Source organism: Gopherus evgoodei, chromosome 2 (assembly GCF_007399415.2).
Source record: "Gopherus evgoodei ecotype Sinaloan lineage chromosome 2, rGopEvg1_v1.p, whole genome shotgun sequence".
Lineage (NCBI taxonomy): Eukaryota > Metazoa > Chordata > Testudines > Testudinidae > Gopherus > Gopherus evgoodei.
This window is the reverse complement of record NC_044323.1, coordinates 251,681,155-251,697,864: the sequence shown is the minus strand read 5'-3', so window position 1 is coordinate 251,697,864 and position 16,710 is coordinate 251,681,155. Positions and strand designations below refer to the sequence as shown.

Genomic DNA, 16,710 nt, shown 5'->3' with positions numbered 1-16,710 from the left:
AGCCTGTCCCCTCCCTAGCAGTGCAAAACTATTCTGTCCTGCAGAGGCTCAAGCATAAAATAGCAAAGAATCCTGTGGCACCTTATAAACTAACAGACGTTTTGGAGCATGAGCTTTCGTGGGTGAATACCCACTTCCTCAGATGCATGCAATGGAAATTTCCAGGGGCAGATATATATATGCTAGCAAGCAAGCTAGAGATAATGAGGTCAGTTCAATCAGGGGGGATGAGGCCCTGTTCTAGCAGTTGAAGTGTGAAAACCAAGAGAGGAGAAACTGGTTCTGTAATTGGCAAGCCATTCACAGTCTTTGTTCAATCTTGAGCTGATGGTGTCAAATTTGCAGATGAACTGAAGCTCAGCAGTTTCTCTTTGAAGTCTGGTCCTGAAGTTTTTTTGCTGCAGGATGGCCACTTTAAGGTCTGCTATAGTGTGGCCAGGGAGGTTGAAGTGCTCTCCTACAGGTTTTTGTATATTGCCATTCCTAATTAGGAATGGCAATATACAAAAATTTGTAGGAGAGCACTGTAGGAGAGCACTACACTATAGCAGACCTGTAGGAGAGCACTGTAGGAGAGCACTAGAGCACTGTAGGAGAGCACTGGAGGAGAGCACTACACTATAGCAGACCTTAAGGTGGCCATCCTGCAGCAAAAAAACTTCAGGACCAGACTTCAAAGAGAAACTGCTGAGCTTCAGTTCATCTGCAAATTTGACACCATCAGCTCAGGATTGAACAAAGACTGTGAATGGCTTGTCAATTACAGAACCAGTTTCTCCTCTCTTGGTTTTCACACCTCAACTGCTAGAACAGGGCCTCATCCTCCCTGATTGAACTGACCTCATTATCTCTAGCTTGCTTGCTAGCATATATATACCTGCCCCTGGAAATTTCCATTACATTCATCTGAGGAAGTGGGTATTCACCCACGAAAGCTCATGCTCCAAAACGTCTGTTAGTCTATAAGGTGCCACAGGATTCTTTGCTGCTTTTACAGATCCAGACTAACATGGCTACCCCTCTGATACTTGAAAGCATAAAATAAAACACGACAGACACTCTCCATCAGTAGGAACTCCTTCTACCCCATTACCAGTGGTGTCTTCCTCATCTCCCCTCCCCCCATGCTACTTCTCTGCCATCTTCTCCCATCCCCAGGAGTAATGAGAACAAGGAACATATCAAGACACCTAATTCCAGTAAACTGAATGCTCTCTGTTGAGGTTTGAAATTCCTTCACACAAGTTAAGTATAATGGGCCAACTGTAGCATTTAACCACTGGCCTGAGTTGGGGGTGTGTGTATGTGGAGCTGCAACACTCTGGAGAATCTTGGGGACAGATTGTGCCTGAACATTTTTCAAGCCCTTTAAGAATTCCTTGGCTCGTCTGGGCCATTTTTAACTGCCCTGGTTCCTTGCTCAGGAAGATTGGAGGAAGGAAGGTGAAGAGTCATTGACTAATGCATAAGGCACAATCCAGTCTAATAAGTTTCAACATTTCTACCTGCCCAGCATGTGTCCTTCCTGTCGCTCTACACCCCTATCTCCCTTTCCTCAAGTTTTCCATCCTCTTTCCTTCCTTCCTCCTGCTGTGATGAATAGCTGACTATGATGAATACCACAATGCTGCACTATGATCTTACACACCTCGGGGTAGCTCCTAGGCATGCAATGTACTGTGAAGTACAATTAAGTGTGGGAAATATTACAAAATGCAATAGTTGCCATTAAAAAGTTCACATTTGCCAACAGTTACCAGTAGCTACCACAGTTTTCCCCTACACAAAACAAGAAATAACTCTGTAGTAACTACCTAGGATCTATCTGGCAAAGAGTGAGTTTTTAATAGTAACTCTACAGGGAGCAGTTGGTTGGAGCAGATAGCACTAGGGTCTGTGGGATTCTAACAAATGAATGGTAAGTAGGTGATCAGGAGAAGGGAGGAGCTAGAAGGTGAACATCTGGGCAAATTTTATCAGTCTCTTTAGGAAGATAATCCCTATTATTGGGAGGACAAATGAGTGGTGAGCAGCAGCCCAGACATAGTGGTGGAGGTAGATAACAAAAATCAATTCCTGGTTCAGATTGGAACTTGGTCCAGGATCCAAGTTTTTGGGGGCCCATTCTTGGGGGCCCATTCAAGCTCTTTAAGGCACCTCTGAAATGTTTGCATTTTGCAGCATCACTAGAGGAGGGTGGCACTGGACATCAGGATTCTATTCCCAGCTTGCCACCAACTGCCTCTGTGTGTATTGAGGGTTAATTAATGTTGAAGCATCTGGAGAGCCTTAGATGAAAGTTGCTTTTAAGTACAAAGCATTATGTTTTATAACTTAACACACTCAGAGCCAGCAGCGTAGCCAGGTTCTAAGTGTAGGGGGAGCAAACATAAAAAAGGTGGCCCCCCCCCCTTGGCTCCTCCTCTGGTCTCGCCCCCCAAGCCCCGACTCTGCCCTCTCATTCCCCCATTGGATCCTTCCCCAAATCCCTGCCCCCAGCCCAGTCCCCTCACTGCCCCATTGGATCCCAAGCCGGGCCTGGGGAGGAGACGCCCCTGTGCAGCAGCCTGGGCACATGGGCCATGGCTGGCTGGGGCCAGGAGTGCTGCAGTGCAGCGCGGAGGCTGCTCCAGCCCTGCAGCCTGCAGGGCAGAGCGGTGGGTCCGGGGGCAGTGCGGAGTGGGCAGGACCCGGGTGGGCAGCGCAGCCCGGGAACGTGGGCCGCTGGCCGGAGACAAGCGGCAGAGAGGGGCTGCGGAGGCGAGACTTGTCCCAGGCGGGGTGGCCGGCGAACAGGGGCGAGGAGCCGGTCGGGGTCCCCCGAACCGATAAACATCCCCAGCACTGCCGGGGAGCCCCGTGCCTCTCCCGCTCAGCTGTGCTCCAGGGGCTCCTTCCCAGTGGAGTGGCAGCTGCCCGGCCGGGAAGGACCCCCTGGAGCGCAGCCGAGTGGGAGAGACGCGGGGCTCCCTTCTGGTGGTGGGACACACCACATGTGCCCAGGGCAGGCTGGGGGCGGGAGGCTCAGCAGGGAGGGCAGCGCGCGCGGCCAGGATGCTGTGTGCGATCCCGCGGCGTGGTCAGGGCCTGCTAATGGTGGCTGGGACAATGTTGGGGCCTCGCTGAGTGTAGGGCGCGATGGCTGAGGAGCCAGCCCCCTCGCTTCTCCAGCCACGCCTACCGCGCCCCCTCCCCCATAGCTCCTCCGGCCGTGCTGTCCCCAGCGCCGGCCTGGCAAGCACTGCTTTTGGAAAATGTGCTGAGGGGAAGTGGCTGCTTATCCTGTACCCCGCTAGCTAAGCTACTGCTCAGAGCATGGGATTGTATCCCTGATCATCTTGGCTAAAAGCCATTGATGGACCTATCCTCCAGGAAATTCTCTAATTCTTTACTGAACCCAGTTATACTTTTGGCCTTCACAACATCTCCTGGCAATGAGTTCTACTGGCTGACTGTGCATTGTGTGAAGTACTTCCTTATATTTGTTTTACACTTGATGCCTATTAATTTAATTGGGTGACCCCTGGTTCTTGTGTTATGTGAAGAGGTAAATAACACTTCCACATTCACTTTCTCTGATATCAGTCATGATTTTATAGACTTCTATCATATCCCCTCCCCCGCAGTCATCTCTTTTCTAAGAGGAAGAGTCTCTTTTAATCTCTCCTCTGCTCCATATCCCTAATCATTTTTCCCCTTCTCTGTACTTTTTCCAATTCTAATATATATAGAGAGATACATATATAGAGATATATATCTTTTTTGAGATAAGGCAAACAGAACTGCACACAGTTTCAAGGTGTGTGAGTATATAGTAGCATTATGATATATTCTCTTTTATCTATCCATTTCCTAATAGTGCCTAACATTCTGTTAGCTTTTTTGACTGTCACTGCTCACTGAACAGATGTTTTCAGAGAACTGCCCACAATGATTCCCAAGATCTCTTTCCTGAGTGGTAACAGCTAATTTAGATCCCATCATTTTGTATGTATTGTTGGGATTACGTTTTCCAATGTATTTTACTTTGTATTTTTCAACAGTGAATTTCATCTGCCATTTTGTTGCCCAATCATGCAGTTTTAAAAGTTACAAAGGAATCTTATCTTAGTTAGCTTTGGACTTAAACATCTTTAGTAATTTTATATCATCTGCAGACTCTGCCTCCTCACTGTTTACCCCTTTTTCCAAATCATTTATTAATATGTTGAACAGAACTGGTCCCAGTACCGACCCTTGGTGGACCCAATTGTGAAAACTGACCTTTTATTCATACCCCTTTTCCCCCTATCTTTTAACCAGTCCTGATCCATGAGAGGACCTTCCCTCTTATCCCATGACAGCTTACTCTGCTTAAGAACCTTTGCTAAGGGTCCCTGTCAAAGGCTCTGACTGCCGGAAGCTGGGACTGGACAACAGGGAATGGATCACTCGATAACTGCCTTGTTCTGCTCATTCCCCCTGAAGCATGTGACAGTGACCATTGCCAGAAGACAGGATACTGAGATAGATGGACCATTGTTCTGACCCAGTATGGCTATTCTTATGTTCTTATAACATTCTTATTATATGCAAAACCAGACAAAATAACAAGTAATTGTCCCAGTCAGCAACATTGAGGTTCATCATGTTTTGCACCCTAGTTCCCTACTTCACTAAGACTTGTAGTTCTCAGTGTAAAATGGTGTGAAAACAATGAACTGAGCATATTTCTCTTATTCTGTAATCCACAACACAATATCACCAATGCATCTTAATGGGGTGGATCAATGAAGAGGGATTTTGTTGGTGGAGGAGAGAGAGGAGGCATTTATAACCTAAGTAGCAAAATGTGCCTGTTTATAGCAACAGAGAAATACTCAGACCAATGACTAGTTGAATCTTTCTTGGAGGCAGCTCTAAATAGGCTTCTTGCCATCTCTGTATTGCTGAATCAAGCTATGGGAAAACACATTGCTTACAGTGTACACTCAGTTAAAAAGGCATTACAACGAGAAAGGTTTAAACTGTTAACATTATGAGCAAAGAGCAGGTTTTATACTTCTTTTAACAAGGAACGCAAAAACTGTTTTTTAGCAAATAAAAACTGGTTCAAGCTTCAACCCTTGTTTCCTGAACCAAGCCTCCCTCACACACCCACATAGCTCTCTCTGCTGCCTTTCAAGAATCATCTGTTCTCTCATCTGCAGACTCTCACCAGAATGCCTTCTTTCCCTAGAGTTCCCCCTTTTACCCTTTCCTCCCCTTTTAAATTTAAGCTGAGGAACTCAGTAGCACCTGTGTAACTTTGTTTTGGTGTAACCTAGATTGTATTACTCACCAGAGCATAGAGGCATCAGAACTAGCACAAAAAGCTACCAAGATCCATAAATCATCACTAAAGGAAGGGGAGGGACTGGCGTGAAGAGAGAATCAAATAACTGAAGTCCAGAGGTTGGAACACCAGCCAGTGGTCATTTGTAAACATGAAACATTAATAATGGGAGTGAGTTGTTTGGTGGGGGTAGGGTGACCAGACAGCAAATGTGAAAAATCGGGACGGGGGTGAGGGGTAATAGGAGCCTATGTAAGAAAGACCCAAAAATCAGGACTGTCCCTATAAAATCGGGACATCTGGTCACCCTAGGTGGGGGAGAGTTGGTAGAAAGATAGGTTTGTGTCCAAAGGACTCACTGGATATATGGGATTTCTATACTGTGACAAATTTTTATAAGCACCCAAATCAAGCCTTTGAACCTTTTGGATGTCACCTTTTACTGCTTTAAAACTCACCCTGTTTAAATGAATGGCACCAATTGCAGAGGAAACAGATTCAAAGAAGATAGGATTTTCTGATCCTAGATTTCCACTGTACTGCATTGCTTTTACCAAGGATGCTGTGATAAGACACATACATGAACATTAAAAAGATAATATGAACATTTAAATTACTATTAAAAATTTGTCTGTGGCCTGATACTTGCCTTTACAATGTGCTAGTAACACGTCGATACTTCTGTTTTTAAAATCCATGTAAATCTAAGGGAGTGACAACAATAAAGATTTTACAAAATTGTTTGAAGCACTGACTGTGAATAAAATGCTCAACTTAATTTAGATATTCAAAACAAAACAAGGAACATGCAGTAATAGATTCAAGTTTTACCAAAAACTGACACCAGAGGGAGCCATTCTATAATATAAACAATACTAAGCTATTGGTACAGTAATTTCCCCAGTATGGCATGACACTGTTAAATACAACAGAAGAACAGTCCTTCATTCCCTTTTAGTATTAATACAGCTATTTGTTTATACGTTCAGAAGCTTTATTCTCGTTTGGAAATTTCCATGAAATTGGATCTGTTCTACAGCCACCCGTATCCATTTCACATTACAATTGGGCAGCTTGGACGCTACAACCAGAACTTGACGGATCAAGGATTGGCAGGTCAGACTGAAGAGCAAAAGTTATTTAGGGCCAGCTTGTGCCATCCTAATTTAGTTGTTATCCAGTAAATATCTTCCGCTACATTCAATCCCAACAACACCAACAGGAATTAGCTTTTGGAAAGTAATTTCCGAACATAGCTGAATGATCACTATTATCATTAGATTTATTATTTTTACTGTAGTAGCACAAAGGGGCTCCATTCCTGGGCCAGAACTCCACCATTCGAAGTGCTGTTCTAACACAGATGTGAACAAAATGTGGTGATCACTAAATCCTAACTCCAATGGATTAGGTAGAAAGCAATATTTTCACATAAATAAAAGACAAAAGCCTAAGGGCCAAAAGTAGGCTTCTTGTAAGTACATGCCAGTCCACTGAAGTCAATGCAACTGCACAAGGTCTGATATTGGCCCTAAATCTGCTTTAGATTAAAAAAGCAGGGGTTTGGGGGAGCGATTGCAGAAGATCTGGCCCCAAACCATTAAACATTAATTTTCGATGTAAACACAATTCAGTTTAAATATCAAATCTACGATCACTTTTCTCACACGAGAAATCCTATTGGATCTATTTGCATGAGTGAAGAGAGCATGGCTTTGGCTCCAGTTCTGTATATAGAAAATGTATATAAATACCTGAAGAAGCACAGAGACTCCGGTATAGTCAAAGAAAGTCAGTCCACTGCAGTCTAATATTAAAGCACATCTCTCGTTGGGGCATGGCTGTAATGACAGCTCACCTATACATTTGACAGAAATACTGTTAAGTGTGAAATGCCTATTAGAATCTCCACAGGAATACTGACATTTCTCTAAAAATAAATGGAAAATACCAATGCAAAACTTTCTGTTGTACAGAGAGAAAATATCAAGCAAGAGAATAGCTCAGTTCAGGTGCACAGTAGAAAAATTGGTGTGAAGCAGTATCAGTGGGATAAGGGATGAAATTAAGAAAGGGGGAAATTAGGCTGGATATCAGGAAATGTCTTGCCAGTGAGAAATATTAGACCCTAGAATAGTCTCCCTAGGGAAACGGGGGAAGCCTCTTTGGTCATGAATTTCAAAATTAGCCTGGTCAATATTCTAACAGATGTAGGGAATGCTGGCAAGGAGATGGACTGGATCATTAATAGTTCCTGTCCACTGTAATAAGAATGATTAGCATTTATATAGAACTGTACATATTTAAATCAACAAATAAACATTAATCAGTCCGTAACTAAGGCCCCAGGCCAGCAAAGCCTTTTAGCAAATGCCTGAATTTAAGCCTATTAAGTATGGCTACGCAGGGATAAAAAAGCCATGGTTGGCCCAGCTGACTTGGGCTCATGGGGCTCAGGCTGCAAGGCTAAAATTTGCTATGTAGACATTTGAGCTTGGACTTGAGCCTGAGCTCTGGGATCTTCCACCCTTTCAGGGCCTCAGAGCCCGAGTCCACTGACCTGGGCCAGCCATGGCTCTGCTGCAGGGTTTTTAGTCCTGTGTAGACATACCCTTAGGATCCCATTGGAATCAAATGGATGACACACATATGTAGAACTAAGGACATATTTAACTGTTTTGTTGGATTTGGGGATGAGACTAAGTATTTTAAGGCTTTCGTAATAAGGAAAAGTAGGAAACAAAATATATTTATTGATGCCATACTGTGAATAAATGTTAACTTTAAAGTTAATTATCACAACATACAAAACACTCAAGAAAAGATGGGAGCTTGAATATAAAGATGTGTTAAGTTAAATAGGTGTGACAGAATAGATAAAGAGATTTAAAATCCTTGAGGGGACTTAAGAGTTTCAGCATGGTGTGGATTTATATTGGCACTAATTCCATCCTGTGAGTAGTCTAAAATGCAGAGGTAATCAAAGCCAAGAATGCCTTATTGCTATTGCAGCATACTCTACAGCTGCTTATGCCAGAGCTGAACTTAGCTCAGGGTGTCAATGCTTATTTTTTATTTATTAAACCAATCCCATTCCAGACATCATAAACATGTTTATATAGCGCTAGACTGGGACTTCGGCTCTGTGCCTACACAAGGAAGTGAAGGCAGAAGAACAAGAAAGAATTCCTCAGTATTCCACCCTTGTATGGGCCACACAGCTTTTGGGTCTGGGCATACAGCATACTCCCTTTCAGAGTAAGTGGGGAGACAATGGGTGGGAAGGAGCAAGGCTGGATTTTCTTCCCCTGTTCACTAGCTAGCACAACTAAGTAGGCACAGTGATGTTACAATTTGCTGCTGGTATATGCCAATGATAATTTACTACTCCCCTAGAGCAAAAAGGAAAGAACTGAGAAAGTGATAATGTGTCTTCCTTCCAGTGCTACTCTTGGAGTGATGCTCAGAGTCTAAAATCAAAATGTAGTCCATAGGTTAGTGGTATAACCACAAACATCCACAACTGTATTCCAGACATATATCTCTTTTGAAGAACTTCGGGACTATTTGTTGGTGCTTATTCTCATGCTGCTAGAAACTCTGCTACTATGTTGGTTTCTACAAGTGGAAGGCCACCTTTTCTTCTCTTTCTCATGTAAATGAACCCAAGTGAAATTCACTGCTGTGCAGAGATTGAGCACTAGGTCTATGCACCGCTTAAATCCTCACAAGAGGGCTTAAGTGTGATCTAAGAAGTACATAGGTCTTATGCTAGCTGTCAGCATGGATACAACTTTTACACACTGTGAAGAATTAGTTCAGCCAAATGAAATCTGCATTTCACATTGGATAGTCTTTACTAGAAGTTCTTACATTGCTGTTCTTTACAGCTATAGCCATGCACTCAGTTGCTCCAAATAAAACAATCTAATGCGATATACACATCATAAACAGAGTTAATAAAGGTTAGTAGTTAACAACAGTCAGATAATAGCCCAAATTCAAGTTTTCCTCTATAGCCTGAATGCTAACAAGCTTTTTACAATAGATGTAATAGCTGAACTCCATCCATGCTTGAGGTCACCCATATAAAGAAGAGCCTGCAATTTTTCTTAGCCTCTATGAATGTATGCACTATGTTCTGACATTTTATGAAGTGTGGTATGAGAGGGGTTTATGCATTTAAGTCTTAAATAAAAACAAACCTTTCGTTTGTTCCATATGCTGAAGTAAGGTACCACTGTTAATTTCAATCTCCATTTTCTTTGCTTTTATTGTAAATGGCCTTAAAAGCCATAAAGTTTTAACATGGTTTTAATCCTTTTGTTCTTTTCAGTCTTGTACTAACTATGGATCCAATCCTGCAGTGAACTCTGAGCAGGCACAGGGGCCCACCCGATGCAGATCTTGTTGCATGATCAGGGCATGCAACTGTGTTATTTCCTCATTTTATGAGCAAATGCTGTACATTTAATTTTTGTGTTTCAGTTGAGAGAATAGGTGCCAACTTTCCGATTTTCTGAGGGGTGCTTCCTACCCTCTGTCCCACGCCTTCCCCCACTCCACCCCTTCCCCCTAGCATGCCCAGGACTGGTGCCTCCCCATATTGGAGTGGCACAATCTAAAGGGGAGGTCATGTGTCTCCACCCACCAACTCCTCCCCCCTGTACCCCCACGGCATGTTCCACCACTCTCCCTGGCAGGAAGGAGCCCAGGCAGGGAGCAGGAGGGAGCTGCTTCTAATGTCAGACCCTCCCACTAGCTGTTCTGCAGCCTGCCAGCTGCCTGAGAGAGCCTGTTTGGGAAAGAGGTGGCTTCCACACCCTGCCTGGGCTCGACTGCTGGGGACCATGGCTGAGCGAGCAAGAAACGTGCTGGGGGGGAGGAGGACTCCGGCTCGCTCGCCCCCAGTCCCCAAGCATGGGCAGGGAATGGACACTGCCTCCTCCCCAACCAGGCTCTCTCAGAAGCCGTCAGCCTGCCATGCTGCAGAGCAGCGTCCCAGTGGCCAGAAGTGGCTGGTCCCGCCTCTTCCATTCCCTGGCATATGGGGAAATCCCCCTGTTGTTGCTCAGTGCTGCCTCTTTCCACCTTGTTCTGCCCCCTCTCCCCACCTCTTCCAGCGCCCCACCCCCTGCTTCTCCCCCTCCCTCCCAGCACCTCGGGCACACCGCTGAACTGCTGATCCTCAGAGGGTGGGAGGTGCTTGGGGGAGGGGGAAGAGCTGATTGGTGGGGCCCCCCACCGGAAAGGGAGAGGAGCGGCCCACCTGTGAGGGCTGAGCACCTACATTTTTTTCCGTGGGTGCTCCAGCCCAAGAGCACCCATGGAGTTGGCGCCTATGGTTGAGAGGCTGAAGTCAGGTCTCTAGATCAAATCTGGACCAGAGCAGTAATAATTTAAATCACCCTGTGGTTAGATTCATGGAACCCTGAGATGGATTCATGGTAATTCTTCTGAAATAAGCTGGCAGTTGCTGAGTATAGCTACATTGGATCAGAATGTGACTGTAGCACACAGACACATCCCAGCTAGCTCGCATCTAAGCAGCTTGAATCACAATAGTAGTGAACCCACAACAGTACAGGCGGCAGCACAGGCTAGCCTCCCAAGCACATAGTCAGGTCTCCAGGCCGGCTCTTACAGGCCATGCTGCCACAGCCTCACTGCTCTTGTTATTCCAGCTACCTAGATCAAAGTTAGCTCAGGTATGACTACATGTGCTGCAGTCACACCTCAGAGTCCTATCTAGAGAAGAGATATCTCTGCTGGATCCTGTAGTGGCAATCTCAGAAAGGAGCTCAAGAACTAAGTGTAGAACTAAATGAGCGTTCTCATCTCTACAAGGGGGCCCTCCAGATCAAAGTTAAGGAAGATTGACAGGGTATTGTGGGGGAAATGGAACTATTCGTGCTCATGCAATGTTAGTTCATTAATGACTTGGATAATGGAGTAGAGAGGATGCTTATAAAATCTGCAGGTGACACCAAGCTGGAAGGGGTTGGAAGCACTTTGAAGCACAGGTTAAAAGTCAAAATGGCTTGACAAACTGGAGAACTGTCTGAATTTCACAAGATGAAATATAATAAAGACAAGTACAAAGTACTTCCCTTATGAAGAAAAAATCAAATGCACAACTACAAAATGGGGAATAACTGGCTCGGTGATAGTACTGCTGAAAAAGATCTGGGGTTATAGTAGATCACAAACGGAATATGAGTCATCAATGTGTGCAGCTGCAAAAATGGTTAATACAATTCCGGGGTGTATTAACAGGAGTGTTGTATGTAAGACACAGCAGGAATTGGTCCCGTTCTGCTTGGCTCTGGTGAGGCTCCAGCTTGAGCACTGTGTCCCAGTTCTGAGCACCACAATTTAGGCAAGATGTGGACAAACTGGAAAGAGTCCAGAGGAGAGCAACAAAAATGATAAAAAGGTTAAGAAAACCTGTCCTATGAAGAAAAGTTAAAAAACCCGATCACACTTATTCTTGAGAAAAGAAGACTGAGGGGGACCTGATAAGTCTTCCAATATGTTAAGGGCTGTTATTAAGAGGATGGTGATCAATTGTCCTCCATACCCACTGAAGGGAGGACAGGAAACAATGGGCTTAATCTGCAGCCAGGGAGATTTAGGTTGGATATTAAGAAAAATCTTTCTAACTATAAGGGTAATTAAGCTCTGAAATAGTCTTCCAAGGGTGGTTGTGGAGTCCCCATCATTGGAAGCTCTTAAAAATAAGTTGGACAAACACCTGCCAGGGCTTGTCTAGATTGACTTGATCCTGCCACAGGGCAGGGGGCTGGTTTTGATGATCTCTTAAGGTCCCTTATAGCCATGATTTTATGCTTTACTTGGTGTGTGTCCATGGCATGAAAATTCATTTACAAATAAATGGGAAAATTTGGAACCATCTGACACGCTTGAAACCCCCTCTTCTATCTTACATGGTAAACTCACCAAGGCAGTTTCCATTGGATACTGGATTGAGCAATGTGTTCTGTTCACACTGAAACAAAAGCAACGAACAATATAAGTACTCGGAGTGAAGGGTAATCAGGTCTCGTGCCTCATTTGTCAATTTCCTTATTGAGAAACAGAATTAAGAGTCCAGAAAAAATATCAAAATTGTCTTTCTGTGACTCAATGTTGTGGATCCATTGTATTTGTGGAATAAAGGAAGCAAGCATTTCCCAGTTATCTCAACCTGTTTACTATTGCAGCTGACTTTCACCTTCTGAGCCAACCACCAACCTGAATCTGGATTCAGCGAATGTATTTTTTTAATGACTCTTCAAAGGATGTTAAACAGGGCTGGTAAAAAGACAGGAAAATAATTTTTTGAAAAATTTCAGTATTTCAAAGTTGTTTCCATTTCACAGGGCTCAAAATGGACTATTTTCTGTAAAATTATCTGCAATATTTTCAATTCAATTCTTTCTAAATTCTTCATTTACCAAAAATACGTTTTATTTAGTAAAAAAAGATTTTATATATATATATATATATATATATATATAAACATTTATGATAAATATTTCAGCAAAAATATCAGAAACTTTCACAAACAGAGAAAAAATCAATCTTGCTAATTTTTTGCAAAAAGTTTTGAAAAAAAGGCCAATTTTCTACGAAAAAACTGCAAAATATTTCAGCTAGTTCCAGTGTTAAGCTCTTTCTAGTACAGAGAAAAGACTAAATCCCTGCACCACGGAACCTCTAAATTAATTTCACACACAAATCAAATGCATTTCTTTCTATCTAGGTACTTATATGACTCCTCTCACTATAGATTTGTAGTACCTTCCCAGTAATGAAAGAAAAAACATCAGCAACAGTAAAACTTGCTCCCCTAAAACTGGAATAGGTATGAGTGAGTAAATTGGAATAGCAGGATGCCTTTGGTGACACTCCGCAGAACCATAGTTATATGCATTTACTTTTTTTAATACTCTATTTTTCCCAAAAATATTAGCAGTGTAAAAAATGAAACAGAGTTATTACATTAGGGCCTGATTCTCAACAGCTTTACCAACATAACTCCCTATTGATTCCAAATGAGTTGCTCCTGATTTATAGTAGCACGGGAGGAGAATTGGAAACAGAGTTCAATTTCCAGAGATGTTGAGCACCTGCAGCAGCCATTGACTACAGCTGAAGATTTCTTTTGAAAATCAGGCTTTTAAATCCTGATCCAAAGTTCACTAAAATTAATGGAATGCATCCCTTGGACTTTGGATTGGCGCATTAGCATCTTTCACTGAATCACATAAACAAATATATTACAGATATTAGAGATATTCTTTCAAAATAATAGGAAAAACTAAATATATTTAATCTCCTGAAGTTTAGACTTGAACTTTATTCCACAGTAAACAACTAATTTATAGTATAGTCTGATTTTTCTACTGCATTATCTAATTAAATGCTGTGAAATCTTCTGATGGAATGCACAAGAGAAATGCAAGTAAGTCTCATCATTACTAATGCATGCAGTATAACCTACCTTGTTTAGATCATCGTGTGGCTGGGTGCTTGCACCATCCTTCTGGATTATCCTTATTAGGTCATGATGGAACTTCTTGGCATTCAAAAATACCAGTGGGTTGTTCACTGAAACTATCTTTACCTGTTGTAAAGATTCCTTTGGGATGAAATAAACAAAAGACTTACTGCCTTAAGATTTAAAAAAGGGAAATTTCTTTAAAAACCAGGGCCGCTCGGGGGGGGGGGGGCAGGGCAAGTGGGGCAATTTGCCCCAGGCCCCACAGGGGTCCCCACGAGAGTTTTTCAGGTGTGGGGGGTCCTTCCGCCCCAGGCGGTAATTTGGCGGCGGGGAGCCCCCACTGCAGGTATTCGGGGCACTTTGGTGGCGGGTCCCGGAGCAGAAGGACCCTCCTGCCGCCAAATTACTGCCAAAGCGGGGGCTCCCCGCCGCCGAAGACCCCAGGTCCCTTGAATCCTGTGGGCGGCCCTGTTAAAAACCCTACATAATACCAAACAACAATCCCATGAGAAAATTCTGAGAAAATGCTTTAACAGATTACTAATTTGATCAGTCTTCACACATGATTCTATCTTAAATTGAGGAGGAAATATAAGTAAAATTAAAAGAGTATTTAAAGGTATTCACTGAGCGTCACTTGAAGAATTTCTACCCAGTAGATAAAATTACTGAGCTTTTCATGCATCTAAAGCTCTAACACATGAAGAAGCCTGAGCTACTCTGAAGCAAGGCTGAATCATCTATGAACTACAGAAGCCATTTCTGATCTTTCCAACATCATCCTCGACTACAGGCATAAAGCTAGAACCACTCTCAGCTAGCCAGAAAAACACAAATTAGAGCCAACTCCAGGTGTCCCAAAGTAATATGAGCTTAATTGTGCCTTCCAGACACATCCCTAATGGTATGATAACCGCTTCTTATTGGGGGTGCTATTGTATGATTGTGTCTAGGACCTGAGAGAATTCTACTTTCAGGAAGCAATTGATGAGAGGACACTGTAGATGTGGAGAAAGGAGTATAGCCTGCATGTTGCACTGTCTCAGTTCTCTCTCTCTCTTTATGCTTGCACACAGAACATTGTGTCAGAAGTGAGTCATCTCCTACAGATAGGTGAAATCAGAATCTAAGACTATTACAAAACAAACCAAGAGAAAACAGTAATCTAATCATGACAACATACCAGATTCCTGTCCTTGAGCAGATGGACATGAAACAGAACATGTTTAGCAACTGTATATTTTTTAGAACACAGGGGGAAAGCTATGAAAAAATGTCAATAGAGCTGGATAAAAAGGAAAACAAAGTAAGAGCAACCACACTATTAGCTGTAATTAGGAAAGACTGCCTCATGCTCCAACAGCCTCTGGACATGTCAACAGCACAGCAGGAGGACCCTGGAAACAACCTAGAAGTGCATCAAAAACATTTTCAACCCACAAAAAATGTCACATACGAAAGGCATCTTCTCAACAAGGGTAATCAAGAATCTGGAGAAACAATAGATCAGTATATTGCCTGATTGTACAAAATGGCTGACTCGTGAAATTACTAAATCTTGAAAGATCAGATTTGTGCTCGGTTAGTAATTGGGACAACAGATGCAGGAACTGGAATGAGAATGCTCAGAGAGCCCACTCCACAGGTGTGCAAAGCTAGTGAACAAACTTCCGATAAAATGCAGAGGATAAGTGGAGCAAACACAAAGATAATTCACCAAGAAGCACAGGGAAAGCATGAAAATACACAGTACATTCTCAATAGACCCTGAAACAAAATGGCAATGGACTTTTTCACTGCAAACCACACAAACTATCTAGTTACTGTAGACTACTTTTCAGACTAGTCCTCTGGGAACTAGTCAAATGGTCATACAGTACTGAAGCGACCATCATCATAGACAAAGTCATGAAGCGTTTCACATTTCAGCAGGCACAGTATCCCAAATTGTGTAGTTTAGGACAACTAGTCCAGTTTACTTGCAGAGCATTTGTGCAATTTACCCAGGAATGGGAATTCAGTTATAACGTTTCACTTCATCACCATTCCACAGCCAACTGAACAGCAAACCTGAAATGGCAGTTGCAAGTACGAATCCGGCATTAATGAAAGCTGCAGGAAGAAAAAAATATAGGGCAAGGCATTCTTGAATGGAGAAACACTCCCACAGGAGACTTTAACAGCAGCCCAGTACAATGCTTGATGTTCAGATGAACACGCATCCTGGTGCCTATCATCCCAACATTACTATAACTGGCAGTAGTAACATACAAAGAGGAAAAGAGACCTGCAAAGGCCAAAACCTACTATGACTGAGAAGCTAATGTCATGTACTTCTTATATACAGTAGGTTGCAGTGCTGCTACTAGCAGATCAGGCTTCTGTGTCAGATATGCCAACTACAGAGCTTCTTTCTGAGAGAGACACCAGAGATATGTCTTACATAAAATCCTTTAATGCTCTCCCAGGGATGGCTGAGGTTAGCTTAAATAAGGAGAGGTTACTTACCTTACAATAACTTGAGTTCTTCAAGATGTTTTGTCCCTATGGATGCTCCACATAGAAGGTGCCCACACCCATGCACTCTTGACCAGAGACTGCAACCAGGGCACATAAGGAGGCCTGGGTATGCTGCCAGTCAGTTCCTTCTCAACTGCAAAGCCTAACAGTTCAGAAGGGAAGGAGGGCAGGAGGTGAAGCACCCATAGGGATAAAACATCTTGAACTAAAGTTTCTATAACATAAGTAACTTCTCCTTCTTCTCTGAGTATATGTCCATATGGAAGCTCCACCATAGGAGACTCCCAAGCACTAACTCAATGAGGAAGAGGGTGCTGAGGAAGTAAGTCCAGGTCAATTTGAAGGACTAAATCATCAAAGGCAGTATCAT

General features: G+C 43.2%; 1 protein-coding gene across 4 annotated transcripts in view; it reads right to left on the bottom strand.

Annotated features, from left to right (window-relative positions):
* SLC26A7 (solute carrier family 26 member 7) overlaps positions 1 to 16,710 on the bottom strand; it is a 157,429-nt gene that overhangs the window by 4,150 nt on the left and 136,569 nt on the right. For all 4 annotated transcript variants that reach the window (XM_030553435.1, XM_030553434.1, XM_030553436.1 and 1 more), the window contains 5 exons: positions 13,821 to 13,958; positions 12,275 to 12,323; positions 7,069 to 7,172; positions 5,964 to 6,018; positions 5,773 to 5,876 (listed from right to left, as the gene is read on the bottom strand). In XM_030553435.1, coding sequence (XP_030409295.1) covers positions 5,773 to 5,876; positions 5,964 to 6,018; positions 7,069 to 7,172; positions 12,275 to 12,323; positions 13,821 to 13,958 — 450 coding nt within the window. The remainder of the gene's footprint in view (positions 1 to 5,772; positions 5,877 to 5,963; positions 6,019 to 7,068; positions 7,173 to 12,274; positions 12,324 to 13,820; positions 13,959 to 16,710) is intronic.